The sequence below is a fragment of the Halichoerus grypus genome, chromosome 9, assembly GCF_964656455.1.
Source record: "Halichoerus grypus chromosome 9, mHalGry1.hap1.1, whole genome shotgun sequence".
Classification (NCBI taxonomy): domain Eukaryota; kingdom Metazoa; phylum Chordata; class Mammalia; order Carnivora; family Phocidae; genus Halichoerus; species Halichoerus grypus.
This window is the reverse complement of record NC_135720.1, coordinates 125,210,212-125,222,529: the sequence shown is the minus strand read 5'-3', so window position 1 is coordinate 125,222,529 and position 12,318 is coordinate 125,210,212. Positions and strand designations below refer to the sequence as shown.

At 51.7% G+C, this 12,318-nt stretch overlaps 1 protein-coding gene across 16 annotated transcripts in view; it reads right to left on the bottom strand.

The window, feature by feature from the left end:
* RREB1 (ras responsive element binding protein 1) overlaps window positions 1-12,318 on the bottom strand; it is a 172,918-nt gene that overhangs the window by 26,675 nt on the left and 133,925 nt on the right. For all 16 annotated transcript variants that reach the window (XM_036103911.2, XM_078055668.1, XM_036103909.2 and 13 more), the window contains 2 exons: window positions 6,506-6,650; window positions 5,821-5,954 (listed from right to left, as the gene is read on the bottom strand). In XM_036103911.2, coding sequence (XP_035959804.2) covers window positions 5,821-5,954; window positions 6,506-6,650 — 279 coding nt within the window. The remainder of the gene's footprint in view (window positions 1-5,820; window positions 5,955-6,505; window positions 6,651-12,318) is intronic.

Here is a 12,318-nt window from a genome sequence, read left to right as displayed (position 1 = left end):
CGCCTCCCCACCAGGTGCCTCACCTTTACGGCAATACCACATCTACCATGATATGATGGCAGTTAAGGGGCAGGGGACCTCCATCAAGAAAGGGTTTTTATATAAATTATATACATATATACATTTTTCCCCCTATGCTAAACATATTTAATTTTTGAAAGGCCGCTCTGGCAAATTTCAAACATTAGGAAGCATTTCTTTAGAATCTCTGGTTTCCCCAACCATCCACGGAAAATGATGCGTGGCTCTGCTCTTTAAAGCTAGCCAGTCCTTTCAAGCTTCTAACTATCCAGAGTTCACAGCTGGATAACAAGGATTACAAAATGCGGTAGGTAGGACTCAAACCAAATTTAAATAGTCATTCAGCTTCCCAACCTTTACAAAAGCAGAACTAGATGAAAGGGGTGCTCTATGACAATGAGGACTCAAGGGCAGACTGCTTTCATGCTCTCTTGTCAAATACACAATACCTGGGAGAAGGCCCTGAATGCGACGCCTCAGTTTCCTTGGAATGGGATACCCATCCGAGGACTGGACTGCCCCCTTCCTCCTCACCACAGTCCGCAAATGCATTTTCCAGACAGGGAACCAGCCTCGGCTGGCCTAGGGGCCAGGGACAAGCTAGGCGGCAGGCTGGGATGGAGCTGGCCGACTTAACTCCCACTCTGTGACGTCCCAGCTTCTTCTCCAACCCAGGGCACATTCTTAATGGCCAGACACTGGACAGTGGCTCACCTGGGAGCCTTTCCTGCCCCTCACAGTCTCTGGGCAGCCAGAGGGCCCGGCCCCTGTCATCAGAACCTGGGAGATACCTTGCCGAGAAAGCTGAGCTCACCCTGGCTACTTCCTTGAGATACTGAATTTCTTGCCCATTACAGTGTTTTAATCGAGAGACTGACATTCCTTTTTTAAAGGGATTTCATGCTTCATTTTTTCCTGCTCTGTCTCCAGAGGCAAAAAGGGGTAAGTGCAAACAACCTCTCCTCAGAGCCCCACCCAGTTCACACATTCCTGCCCTGGTGCCCACCCTCCCCGCCCTCCCCTCCCATCCCAGCCAGAGAACTGACATCCAACAGCTGCACTAATCTCTCCCAGTTGCTGGGACCAACAGTGAGGGCCCTGTACCCTGGCCGGTGGCGGGCGGCAGCTTGCCCTCCCCACGCCCAGGAATCTACCAGACTGCACACCGCGTCCCGACACCCTGCCCGGACCGTCCAACCAACCAGTGTGGCGTGAAGTCAGGGCAGATCCGAAGCACTTCACGGCGGGCAGGCTGGGGTGAGCGCAGAAGCTGGTGGCCGCCTTGGCTCTCAACAGCCCGAGTTCCAGAGAGGCCCCTCGGGCAGAGGGGAGAAGGGGCATCCTGACAAAGGTGCCTCCAACTTCCAGGGTGGCCTGCCAGGTGGGGGGCATCTGTCCCCCCTCCCTCATCAGCCCCCAGCACCGTTTCAAACCTGCCTCCACCTGGCCAAGACACCGACCCCTGGGACTCTTAAATACAGATGCTGATGACTATTTTTTTATACTCTTTCCTTACACTTAAGTGTGGGACCAATGCCATGCCATGTGAATTAGTCTGAGGGGCTCCCTGCAGGTGATGGGGGTGTGTATGGGGAGGGTGGTGCAGCGAAGGGAGCCAAACATTCCTTGGAACACTCGAGAATCCAGAAGAAAGAAGGTTCTGGCATCTCGCTCCACCACCAGGACGAGGGGGTGGCTTTCAGCCGGGCCTGCACGTCTGTAATAGCATTTACCCCCACTGTGCAGGTGGAGGACAGGCCCACCCCCAGCAGGGAGGGTGTACCTGCCAGAGCTCACTCGTGTTCCCTGAGGACTAATTCCTGACCTAGATTCCAGACAACCTTGCTCAGACCGAGGAGAGCCTCCACCTGGAGGAAACTGTGAAGTACCACCTCGCCCCGTGGAAAACTCAAGGGAAGCTTTACCCTACCCGCTCAGGCTCCCTCTGCTTTGACCACAGGCAACCCGTGCCCTTCCTGGTCCCGAATTTATCCCCTTCGCCTTGTTTTATAACTGCCCATTTCCTTGTTTTCTGACTCGAGGGCCCCATCTCCAGCATCACTTTTTTCCCCTTCAAGTCTGGTCACGTGCCGGGCACACCATCAGCACTCAATCATTTGGATGCATTTTAACTGAAATAATTTAAATCTATTACCCGCCCTTCTCGCATCAAGAAGCCACGTGAGACTGGACAATAACTTTTGCTAAAGTCTGCCCTCAGCCGCAATGCCAGAGCCACGGTAACCAGAGAGCTGTCACCCCTCCGGGCCCAGCCCCCCGCGAGCCCGAGACAAGTCATTCATACCCAAGCCCGGGGGCCTCGCCCGCCAGGCTGCTCGCTGCCCCAGCGCCCTCCCTGCCGCAGGCGGGCTTGTCCGGGCCTGCGCCTGGGTGATGGGCTCTGCACACCTGAACCGTGGCTGGCTCGAGCTCAGAAGGGCCACACACCCCGAACTGCAAAGACTCTGTATGCAGCCAGGAATGCAGAACACATCACTGGCAGTTTTTATACCGATTATGTGTTGACACTGTATTTTGGTATTAGTGCTATAATGAGTGAAAAAGCATGATCGATCTCGCCTATTTCTTTTTACTTCTTAAAACGTGACCACTAGAAAATTTAAAACACTGTCCATCACGTCTGATTCCAAATGCCGGCTCTCCGCCAGCCCCCCTTGTGCAGGGGGCTGCGGATTTGCCGCGGGTCACGTCATGGCACAAGCAACGCCCAGCACTGAGGGCTAGAGCCGCTCCGAGCATCTTCCTGCCTTCCTTTTGCTCTGCGCTAACACACACTTTGTGAACTTGAAACAGGAACGGGGCACAGCCTCGGCATTTACACCAGTTTGGACTTCTCTAACACTTTTTATTAAGGGACAACAGGCACCTTGCCAGCTTTGGGGTTTGGGGGGTGGGGCGTGTGTCAGGGCAGGAGAGCGAGAAGCCAACAGCTGTTTTGAGTTACAAACTTTCTGTTTAAACTGGTAGCATCCCACTGTGGTTCTGCTGCCGCCGGGGTTTGCAAATGGAGTCGGTGTCTATTTTAGCTCTGGGTTAACAAGCAGTCTCTCCCACCAGCTACTGTCACAGTTCACTGCCCGGCTGGGCCCTGCTGGCTCCTGCCTGCCCCCGTGGCCTCCCCTGATAGCAGGCTATTACGTGCAACAGCAGAGCAGAGAGGAGAAGAGGGAAATTAACTATGTTCTATAATCAAGTCCCTTTGGTTTCCAGATGCAAGCCCCACCCCACATCGCAACAGCCCCTAGACAGGGGACGGCTGGCTCACCCCCACACAGGATGCGCTGCGGGCACAGCGTCCAGGGGCTCCAGTGGGGTGGAACGCTGCCAAAAGGGGCTGCAGGCTACAAAGCTCCTCCCGGCGACCCCTCACCAGACAGAAGGCACTATTCCTGAGAGGGCAAGGAAAACAGGCTGGACTTGAGGTTCGACTTCCCAGTGCATCTGCCTTGTCACAGCCTTGGGGACATGGCAAGTGAATTACCCATGGAAGTGTGCAGAATGGGACAACCGGTGTCCGATGCATGGCCCATCCCTGCTGCGGAGTAGCAAGCCCAGCCTGTCCCTGGGGCAGGTGCTCGTCTGGGAGGCCCCGCTCCAGGGGAGCCCACACCCTCATCCAGGCCACCACGTAAGAAGGGGACACTTGGGCTTCCTCTCTCACGGCTATAAGCGCTGTTGTGCAGGCGTGTGCACCAGCTGCCCGAAAATGTCTCGCCAGAGTCAAATTATTTTCCCTGTAGGATAGGATTCTCTAGAGGGGGGCAAATGGGTCGTTCCTAAGATGGTATTGGATCCCAGACTAAAGTATGAAGTGAAATAAAACACACAGAGGAGTTCCGAGATGGGCAGCGCGTTCACTCTCCGTAGCGCCCGGTCGCGTGGCTGTTTGGAAGGAACGCGGGGCAGGGGCTGGGGTCCCATGTGCACTTGCTGGCTCTGCCCAGGACTCACCACGTGAGGCCTCACCTCTGTTTGCTTGGGTCCTCAGTTGAGAAAGCTATTTCAATATTCACCACCCACCACAAGCCCACATCCTGGGGATGCTGTGGACGTTCACGAAACCATGAACTTCCCGAATCTCTCAGGACTAGAGGGCCTGCAAAAGGAAGAGCCAAGTGCTTTTTCCTGGTGGACAGAAGGACAGTTGTTAAGAGACCAACCCCTAGAATATAAGGCCTGGAAAGGAACATAGGGATTATGTGGTCCAGCTCCCCTTCGAGGGTCACAGACAGCCGACTGAGGTCCCATATGAGCAGGAGTTCTGACCACCAGCCCATACCCTCTCCTACGCGGCCAGTGGGCAATTTCGAGATGGGGGAGTTATGAAAAGACATTTTGTAGCACTTCAATGGCTCAGCAGTTTAAACTCTTCATAAATTCTGTTTTCCCCTAATGGAAAAATGTCAAGCTGATGTGATGAAGTATAATGTTATCCGACACGGCTTTAGGTTAATGTATGGTGAGGCTTTTCCCTCGACACCAAAGTCTTCAGCTGGCTCAGACCTCTTCACTCCCCAGTCACAACCCAACACGTGTCCTGAGGGAGGAAAGCTGGTCCATACATCAGCGAGTCCAACAGGTATCCAGACTCCTACTCCCAAGCTGCCTCCCGAAAGCCAGCGCTGTGGTGCGCGTGCACTCGCCCCTGCTCTGGGAGAAGCTTCAGCCGCGCCTTGCAGGACACGACCTTCCAATCGTGTCACTCCCCTGTGGCACCTGGTTCTTCCCAGTGCTTAAAAACCATGGCAGGAGCATTTTAAAAGTGGCAGGTCTGGGGCACCTGGGTGGCTCAGTCGTTAAGCGTCTGCCTTCGGCTCAGGTCATGATCTCAGGGTCCTGGGATCGAGTCCTGCATCAGGCTCCCTGCTCGGTGGGAAGCCTGCTTCTCTCTCCCACCCCCCCGCTTGTGTTCCCTCTCTCTCTGTCTCTCTCTGTCAAATAAATAAATAGAATCTTAAAAAAAAAAAAAAAGTGGCAGTCTGCCGCAAACGTCCCAAGCCTGTCTGCCACTAAGAACACAGGACTTGCTGCCTGATGAGAAAGCTTTGCGAGAAGATGGGGAAGGAAAGCCGAGGGCGCCCCGTCCGCAGCCCTGCCCTGAGCGCTGCTGGAGAGTCCGAGCACCGTGCACCGTCTCTGCCTGGACAGGGGAAGGCCCAGCAAACCCGGAGTCAGCAACCCAGACCAGCAGAACAATCAGCTCTCAACGTTCGCCTGTGATGGGCATCACGTGGGGCTGAGTGTCCTGCACGAAGTAGAACTCTTCTTACCCCAAAAGGCTTTTTTAGGTTTCTGTGCTACCAGTCCGATCCAGCCGAAACGCTGGTGAGTAGCTGGTATGCCCTTCCGTCCCCAACACACACTCGTGAACAGCTAACAATCATCGCTAACAAGCGACACGTCTTGTGTTACAGAAAATGTGCCTGCTGCTCGAAAGCCGCCCCCCGTCATGGGAGACGCCCTGTGCACGGGGCACTCAGGGCAACCGCTCTGGGGGCCTCGCCAGCAGCGAAAAGGAAGCACAGCGAACCTCGGTGAGCACATCCTGTGGCTCCGGCCACTTTCCTCCTCCTCCTGCCACTTCTCAGCCTGGCTTCCCCGCACCACCCTCCTTTCTCAGCTGCCTGGCTTGTCACCAAACCCAAGGCAAATCCCTTTAGCTCAGTTTGGAGGACTGGGGGGGCGGGGGTTGGGGGGCGGTGAGGATCTGTCCTAAGTCTGAGGACACAGGAATGAAAAAGAGCTTTCCAGAGGACAGGTGCGTTCCCTTTCTCATACCTTAGTGGATTATCTGAGTGGGTCTCCATGTGGGTCTCCAGTCCATACTTGCAAACAAACTCCTTGAAGCATATGGGGCAGTGAAACACTTCATCGACCTTTTCCAAGTCACCCGACTGCCCATCTTCCAAAATCTTGGGGGAAAGGAAAAAACTGAAGTCATGAAGGAGGTCTCCCACACGGGTCTGCTTCAGAAAAGAAGCCAATACTCAATCTGGATCTACAGGGAGGCCTCCCTCCTAAGGATTAAGGAGGCCACTGACCAGTCTTTTCATCCATGCAACAAATCCTCCCCGAATGCTTCCATCCATCCACCTTCAACCCACTCACCCCTTCAATCCATGCTCATGGAGCACCTAGTATCTGACAGGGACAGAGAATAATAGGACTCCCTAACACGTAGGAAGCTTCCACTCCAGGTGGAGAAACCAGAAAGCACAGAACAATGAAACAAGCCCCTCATTTCATGGGGCTCAGCAAGGGGGGCCCACAGAGAAGTGCACACAGGTACGCTTTCCTGCAGACACCTTGCAAAAACAGTGTGGGAAAACACAGGTTAAAAGCTTAGGATGGATGTCTGCCAAGTCCCCAGACTGTGAGTATAAAGACTAGAGGTATTTCTGCCAGGAGTCCCGTGGTTAGGTACATCGGCGTGCGGGGGGAGTTGGGGGGAGGTGGCGAGAACCTTTTTAGCAGGTGCTGGGTCTTCCTTCTCTGACTCGGCATCATGACTCAGTTTCCTCTTGGAGGACAGCCGCCGGCGCTTTAGTGGGGATGGGGGGGCCGTAGCTGTAGCACTGTTAGGGTCCTTCTCATGAATCTTCATATGTCTGGAAAGAACACACACACACACACACACACACACACAATGTGATTTGGCAAAAAACTGAGTTGGTTGATTTCTTTTACATTTTTCGTATTATACGTTTAGGTGTTGGTACTTGAATTTTCTTTAAGATAGATGGTAGGATTTATACGTGATTGCTCTCCTTTTAAAGCCTTCTCTGATCTCCCTGAAGCCCTCCATAAAGCTCTCACAAAGCGCTATCCAAAAATGTTGCTCAATGCTTTGCTGTCTGTTGGAAGACATTCATGAACTTCACTGACACTAACGAGATGAAAAAAAACATCTGATTGCCTCTTCTACTTACTCAGACGAAAGGTACTATTTCAGGACACATGATTCTATAAAGAACTCCCAGATACGGCCGGTTCACACATCAAGTAATCAGTCTGCATTTACCCCCAGAACCCACCTCGCAAATGCCAGCAGTATGTGTTCGCTCTCCTCTGCTTTCGAAGGCATGCTGGGGGTCAAATCTGAGAAGTGCTAACCCAGCAAATGTCTGGAGTGAACCTAAAAGGCTTTCCATGTTGTGCATGGTGTTACGCGGATTCATAGACAGTGAGGGTAGCTGGGGCAACAGAATGAATAGGTTGCACATTGCGACCCTAATGTCTGCCGGGCCAGGAACACACGTGTGAGAAAGCATTACATAGAGTCAGTCTGTCTGCCCCAAAAAGAAAGCTTTATGGGTGACCTGACTTAGGTGGCCTTACTTTATCAAGTTCTAAAGCAAACACCCTAAGAACACGGTCCCAAGGGCCATAAGGAGAGAGAGAGATTACAGAAAGACAGTCAGTCTCAATTTCCTTCCTTTGTGACATAAAGGGTTTGGTTTTCCTAATGACAATCGTCATCACCATCATCATCTTTGACTGGGGTTAAACTGTGCCAGATGTAGGAACGAAGTCCCAGCTTTTTAGAAAGAGCTCTTTCATTGGATTATCTCACTGGGGAAGCACTTAGGAATGGGGAAAGATGGCGAGGCTTTCAGAAACAGTCCCATCACACATCCAGAAAGAAGCGCAGCTCAGCTCAGCTCCTTCTTTAGAGGGGATGGGCTGGGGATGACAAGGCTAAGAAGCCTGCGAACCACAAGCAGGGGCAGAAATTCAGGCGCGTGGGCCAATGGTGCAAAAAGATGGCTGAGATAAAGCCTTTCCCCACCACAACCCTGCCCCGTGCTACCCATGGGTGTGTGGGGGTGAGACCCTGGGTGTCTCCTGTTCTGTTCTACAGACATACTTTAGGAGGCGGAGGGCCCCCACACTAGCCCTGATCGTCTCTGCCCCGGCCCACAGAACGTCAGCCCAGCCATCCACCAGCACGCTGGATGTGGCCTAGCCCTGGAGGAGATGGGCCTCAGGCCAAACCTCTGTTGTCTGGGTTGGAGGGCTTGGGGTGGGGAGTAGGGGGTCAGTGTGGTGGAGCAGGAAGATTGAAAGGGAGCAAATGGAAAAGAACCACAGACAACCACCATGCCCATGTCCACCTAATTTCTTGCTGAGCTTATCCAGATGACGCTTTATTGTTAGTTCTTGGTCACCCGAAGCCCCAGGAAAGTTCCTGGGAACCAAGCGCCTCCTTCTAAGTATCCCCTTCTATTCCAAGCTGATTGAGATTTACAGACTACTCACTATTAGTATTTAGACGGAAAAAGGAAAACGCTAGCAAGTTTCTTTTGATATTTACTGTATCACATATTCCAGTTTTAGAAATGCAAAAAAAAAATGTTTAAAGCACCTACAAACTGAGGAAGTACGAAAAGTACTATGGGATGTAAATTAGCACCAAACCCTGTCAATAAATCATTCAAAAATTAAGTTAAAGATGAATACCTTCTCTACAGCCGATAGGTGACTTGTGCCCATGAACATGAGGCCACAAATAACCTCAGAGAATACTGGAACTCTGAGACTGACAACCGTTAAGCAGCTACTAGCTCACTTCAAGCTACGCCTTTTCTATCATAGGATCCGCATTTTTACAAAGCGATGCTTTTATTATCTAGTTCTGGAATGTGTGACCGAAGCTGTTTCCACAGAGTAGAGGATGAGGAAGGACAACAGTGAGCACACAGAGAGGACCTGGTGGGAAGTTTACAGATTCTCATTTCTACTCTGCAGATGAGGCCACGCAAGTGTGGACAGGTTGACACGCCGGGGCCCACACGACCACGACGGACCCAGGTGTGCCCACTGAGGAGCCTGGGCTTCCCCTCCCCAGGCTGCTTCCTAAGGCCAAGCCTTTGATCTACATTTTGGAACCTCAGGGCTCCAGCCTGACCCTGGACACTTCCTCTCTGAGTGACTATAGTCCAAGGCCTAGCACTTGGTACCAAGCTCTAGCCAGACATCAAGAGAATGAAAGAGATCATTCCCCGCCCCCAGTCCTGCCTCTGTCTTATTCTGAAAAACTGGGGCTGCCCTTTAGCTGCATCGTTGCTAAAGGCAGGAAAAGGAGACCAGATCAAAGCAGTCTCAAAGGGCTTGGTGGCAAGCGCGTCAACCCACTCCAGTTCTCCGACTGAGGCCTTTGGAGCCTCAGGTTCAAAGCTTCAGCGTGCTCCCTTCTGGGGTTCAATCTCTGGTTGCTGGCCAAGACATGGGGAGTTTCCAATCTCTTCGGCAACATGGTGACCAACAGCTGCAGGCTCATGAACTCAACTCAGTCAAGAGTTCAGCTGCCAGGGTCCGGGAGCCTCAGCCGTTTCTGAAGTTGGATGTGATCTGTAGTTGAGATTCCATCTAACCTGACCCCTTCCCTTCTTCCCGGGGCTCCGGCAGTAGGAGTGACAACATTAACCGTCCACTTCCTCCCGAACGCTCACAGGAAGTGGGGCGTGTCACCAAAATGAGCCCGTAATGGCCTCTTCCTCACAGAGTGTGGCCAAAGCAGACAGGGGGGCTGGTGGGGAGGGCAATTCTAGGTCTCTTCTTTAGAAGGCTTGGGTCTGTTTTTCTGTCAGGTTTTATTTCAAGGACAAATGCTTCTCGTTTCCCTGTACCCTAAGAACCAGTAAACTACAACGAGCCTCAGAACTGCCAGGCAGGGAGTTGAGGTGCTAGCCAGCCTCCCCCTCAGCACACTGGACAGATCGGCATTTCATGATGCTTCAGCACTTTTCCATTTGCAACGATGCTAAATATTAAAACCATCTTTCCCATGTTGAGCCAAAAATCCCATCCTTCCTTTAAATGTCTATCTGTCCTCGGGGGCAACGTCGAATCAAGTCTCCATTCTCTCGGAGACGGCAGCTCTTCAATTAATTCAAGAGGACTACTGTGTTTCTCGGAAGTTTCTCTTCCCCAAACTGGACAACTCCGGCTCTTCCAGCCAGCCCCCGCAGGCTCTGCTCTCAACGCTGCTGAATTATACCGGTCACTCCTAACCTTGGGATGCGCCCCGGTGTGTGGATATCCTTTCTGCCACGCTGGATCAGAAGGAGCGGCAATCTGGATGTGGCCTGAGGGTGCAGGGCACAGGACCAGGGCGACCACCTCCGCAGGTGGCGTAAACAGAGCTGGGGTTCCTGCGTGCGTGTTCAACAGGGATGTAGATGCTCAGTTCCAACTAAGATCCCCGTGACTTCTTCACTCCAACTGCCATCGAGCCTGTCTCCTCTACTCTACACTCGAGCACTTTCCAACTTTTCGTCTGCCAGACTGGCAGGGATGAGAAATGAGCAGAGTTGGTGTGGCTCTCACACTGGTGATGGGAGTAAAAATGGTAACGACCTTTCTGCAACGCGGCTGAGCAACACGGAGCAGAATTTTAAGTATGTGTGCCCTTTACCCCAGTAATTCCACTTCCAGAAATTTGTCTTGAAGATTAAGAGTTGAACAAATGTGCAAGCATTTACGCACAAGGACTGAGGTACCTTTATAACTCAGGAATGGATAACGCTGCAAAAAACATCCACGACGACAGCATTTTCAACCGGCTGGTCTTACTATTTTAAATGGATACCTCCCCGATCTCCCTCTGGCCCTGCTACCGCGCCTTCTCTACCCCACAGCCAGGCCGAGCTTCTAAAACACAGCTCGCTATGTCATACCACGGCCCTGCTCAGAGGCCTCTCTGACAGTTCCCTTCCTAGAACTGAATGTGGCCTCGGCCTATTTCTCAGGCCTCATTTGTTGGCGCCCTATCCTGATCTCAAGGCCCTCGCAGACACACTGGTTCTCTCTGGGAGAGAGGACCCAGGGCTGGTACACTCGCTGTTCCCTCTGGCTCGGCTGCTCTACCTCAGGACCCTAGGGCTGGTGCCGGCCATTCAAGCTCCACGGCAAGTGTCCCACCGCACTCACGCAGAGGCTCCCAAGCCCACCACCCTGCTTTACCTTCCTCACAGAACATACCAGAAACTGAAAATACTGTGTATTTCACTTGTTTGTCTCCTTGGCCTCAATCAAAAATAAGTTTCTTTTTTTTTTTAAAGATTTTATTTATTTATTTGAGAGGGAGAGCACATGAGAGGGGGGAGGGTCAGAGGGAGAAGCAGACTCCCTGCCGAGCAGGGAGCCCGATGCGGGACTCGATCCAGGGACTCCAGGATCATGACCTGAGCCGAAGGCAGTCGCTTAACCAACTGAGCCACCCAGGCGCCCTCAAAAATAAGTTTCATCACGGCCTTGTCTCTCTCGTTCTCTGCACCGGCCCTTGGTGGCACATACTAAATATCTGCCAAATGGCTGAATGGCCGGACAGATGAATGCATGAAGGACATGCAGAAAACCTGTCCACTTGCACTATCACTCCAACCACGTCCTCAGCCTCCAAGAAACCTCATAATTAATGCCCTTACTAGGGTTTAATGTGAGCAAACTCGATAGGAGATTGTAAACAGTGCTGTGGTAAAGGCACTTTAATGAAAAACACCAAAAGATGAAAACTGAGGACCCACACGAATTTCTCCCATTACTGGTACGAATCTGTGTTCGTGCATTCAAAAGTCCACTTACATTCACAGTAAGCTGCTTTTGGCACAAAATTCTAGAATTTTCCTTCAGAGGCATGTCACTTCAATCGTAGAAATCCTGCCACACCATGGTCTAAGGAAGGAATGTTATCAGAACTCTTTGAGGATTCAAGTAAAGTTTTCTCCCATTTGTAACACCGGGGCTGGGGGGAGGAGGTTTCTATAGTAATGAACAAAAACAAATATTGCAGATGTTTTTTAAAGTAGAAAAAAAAAATCTAAATCTGAGTACTTTTTAGTACTGATAGGGGCTTGCTTTGAATTTTGGCATGGATGCTGGTTTTCAACTCAAATATTCCTCTTGTAAATGTAATCCTTTATTTTCTAAAATGTAAAAAGACCCAGTTTAGCTACAGTGGGCTGTTCGTAAGAATACCGAATGCATCACAGCTAAACAAATACATCTTGTACAAGAGCTGAACGGCAATCTAGTAACTCAGCAGGGACAGACCAATTCCTAAAGCATACCCCTTTCTTCCTCCCTGAACTTCCTCACCTCCAGCTCTCCAAATACAGGACCTTTCTGCTCACCTTTCTTCGGTATGTAAGTCTACAGATTTGGAAATGAAGGTAAACTCTTACCACTCGAGCACTGGCTTGCTCAGAGAAGCAAGTGGGCATTCGGGTAGACGACAAAGCAAATTTGGGTGGGACGATGGTGTAATAGAGAGAC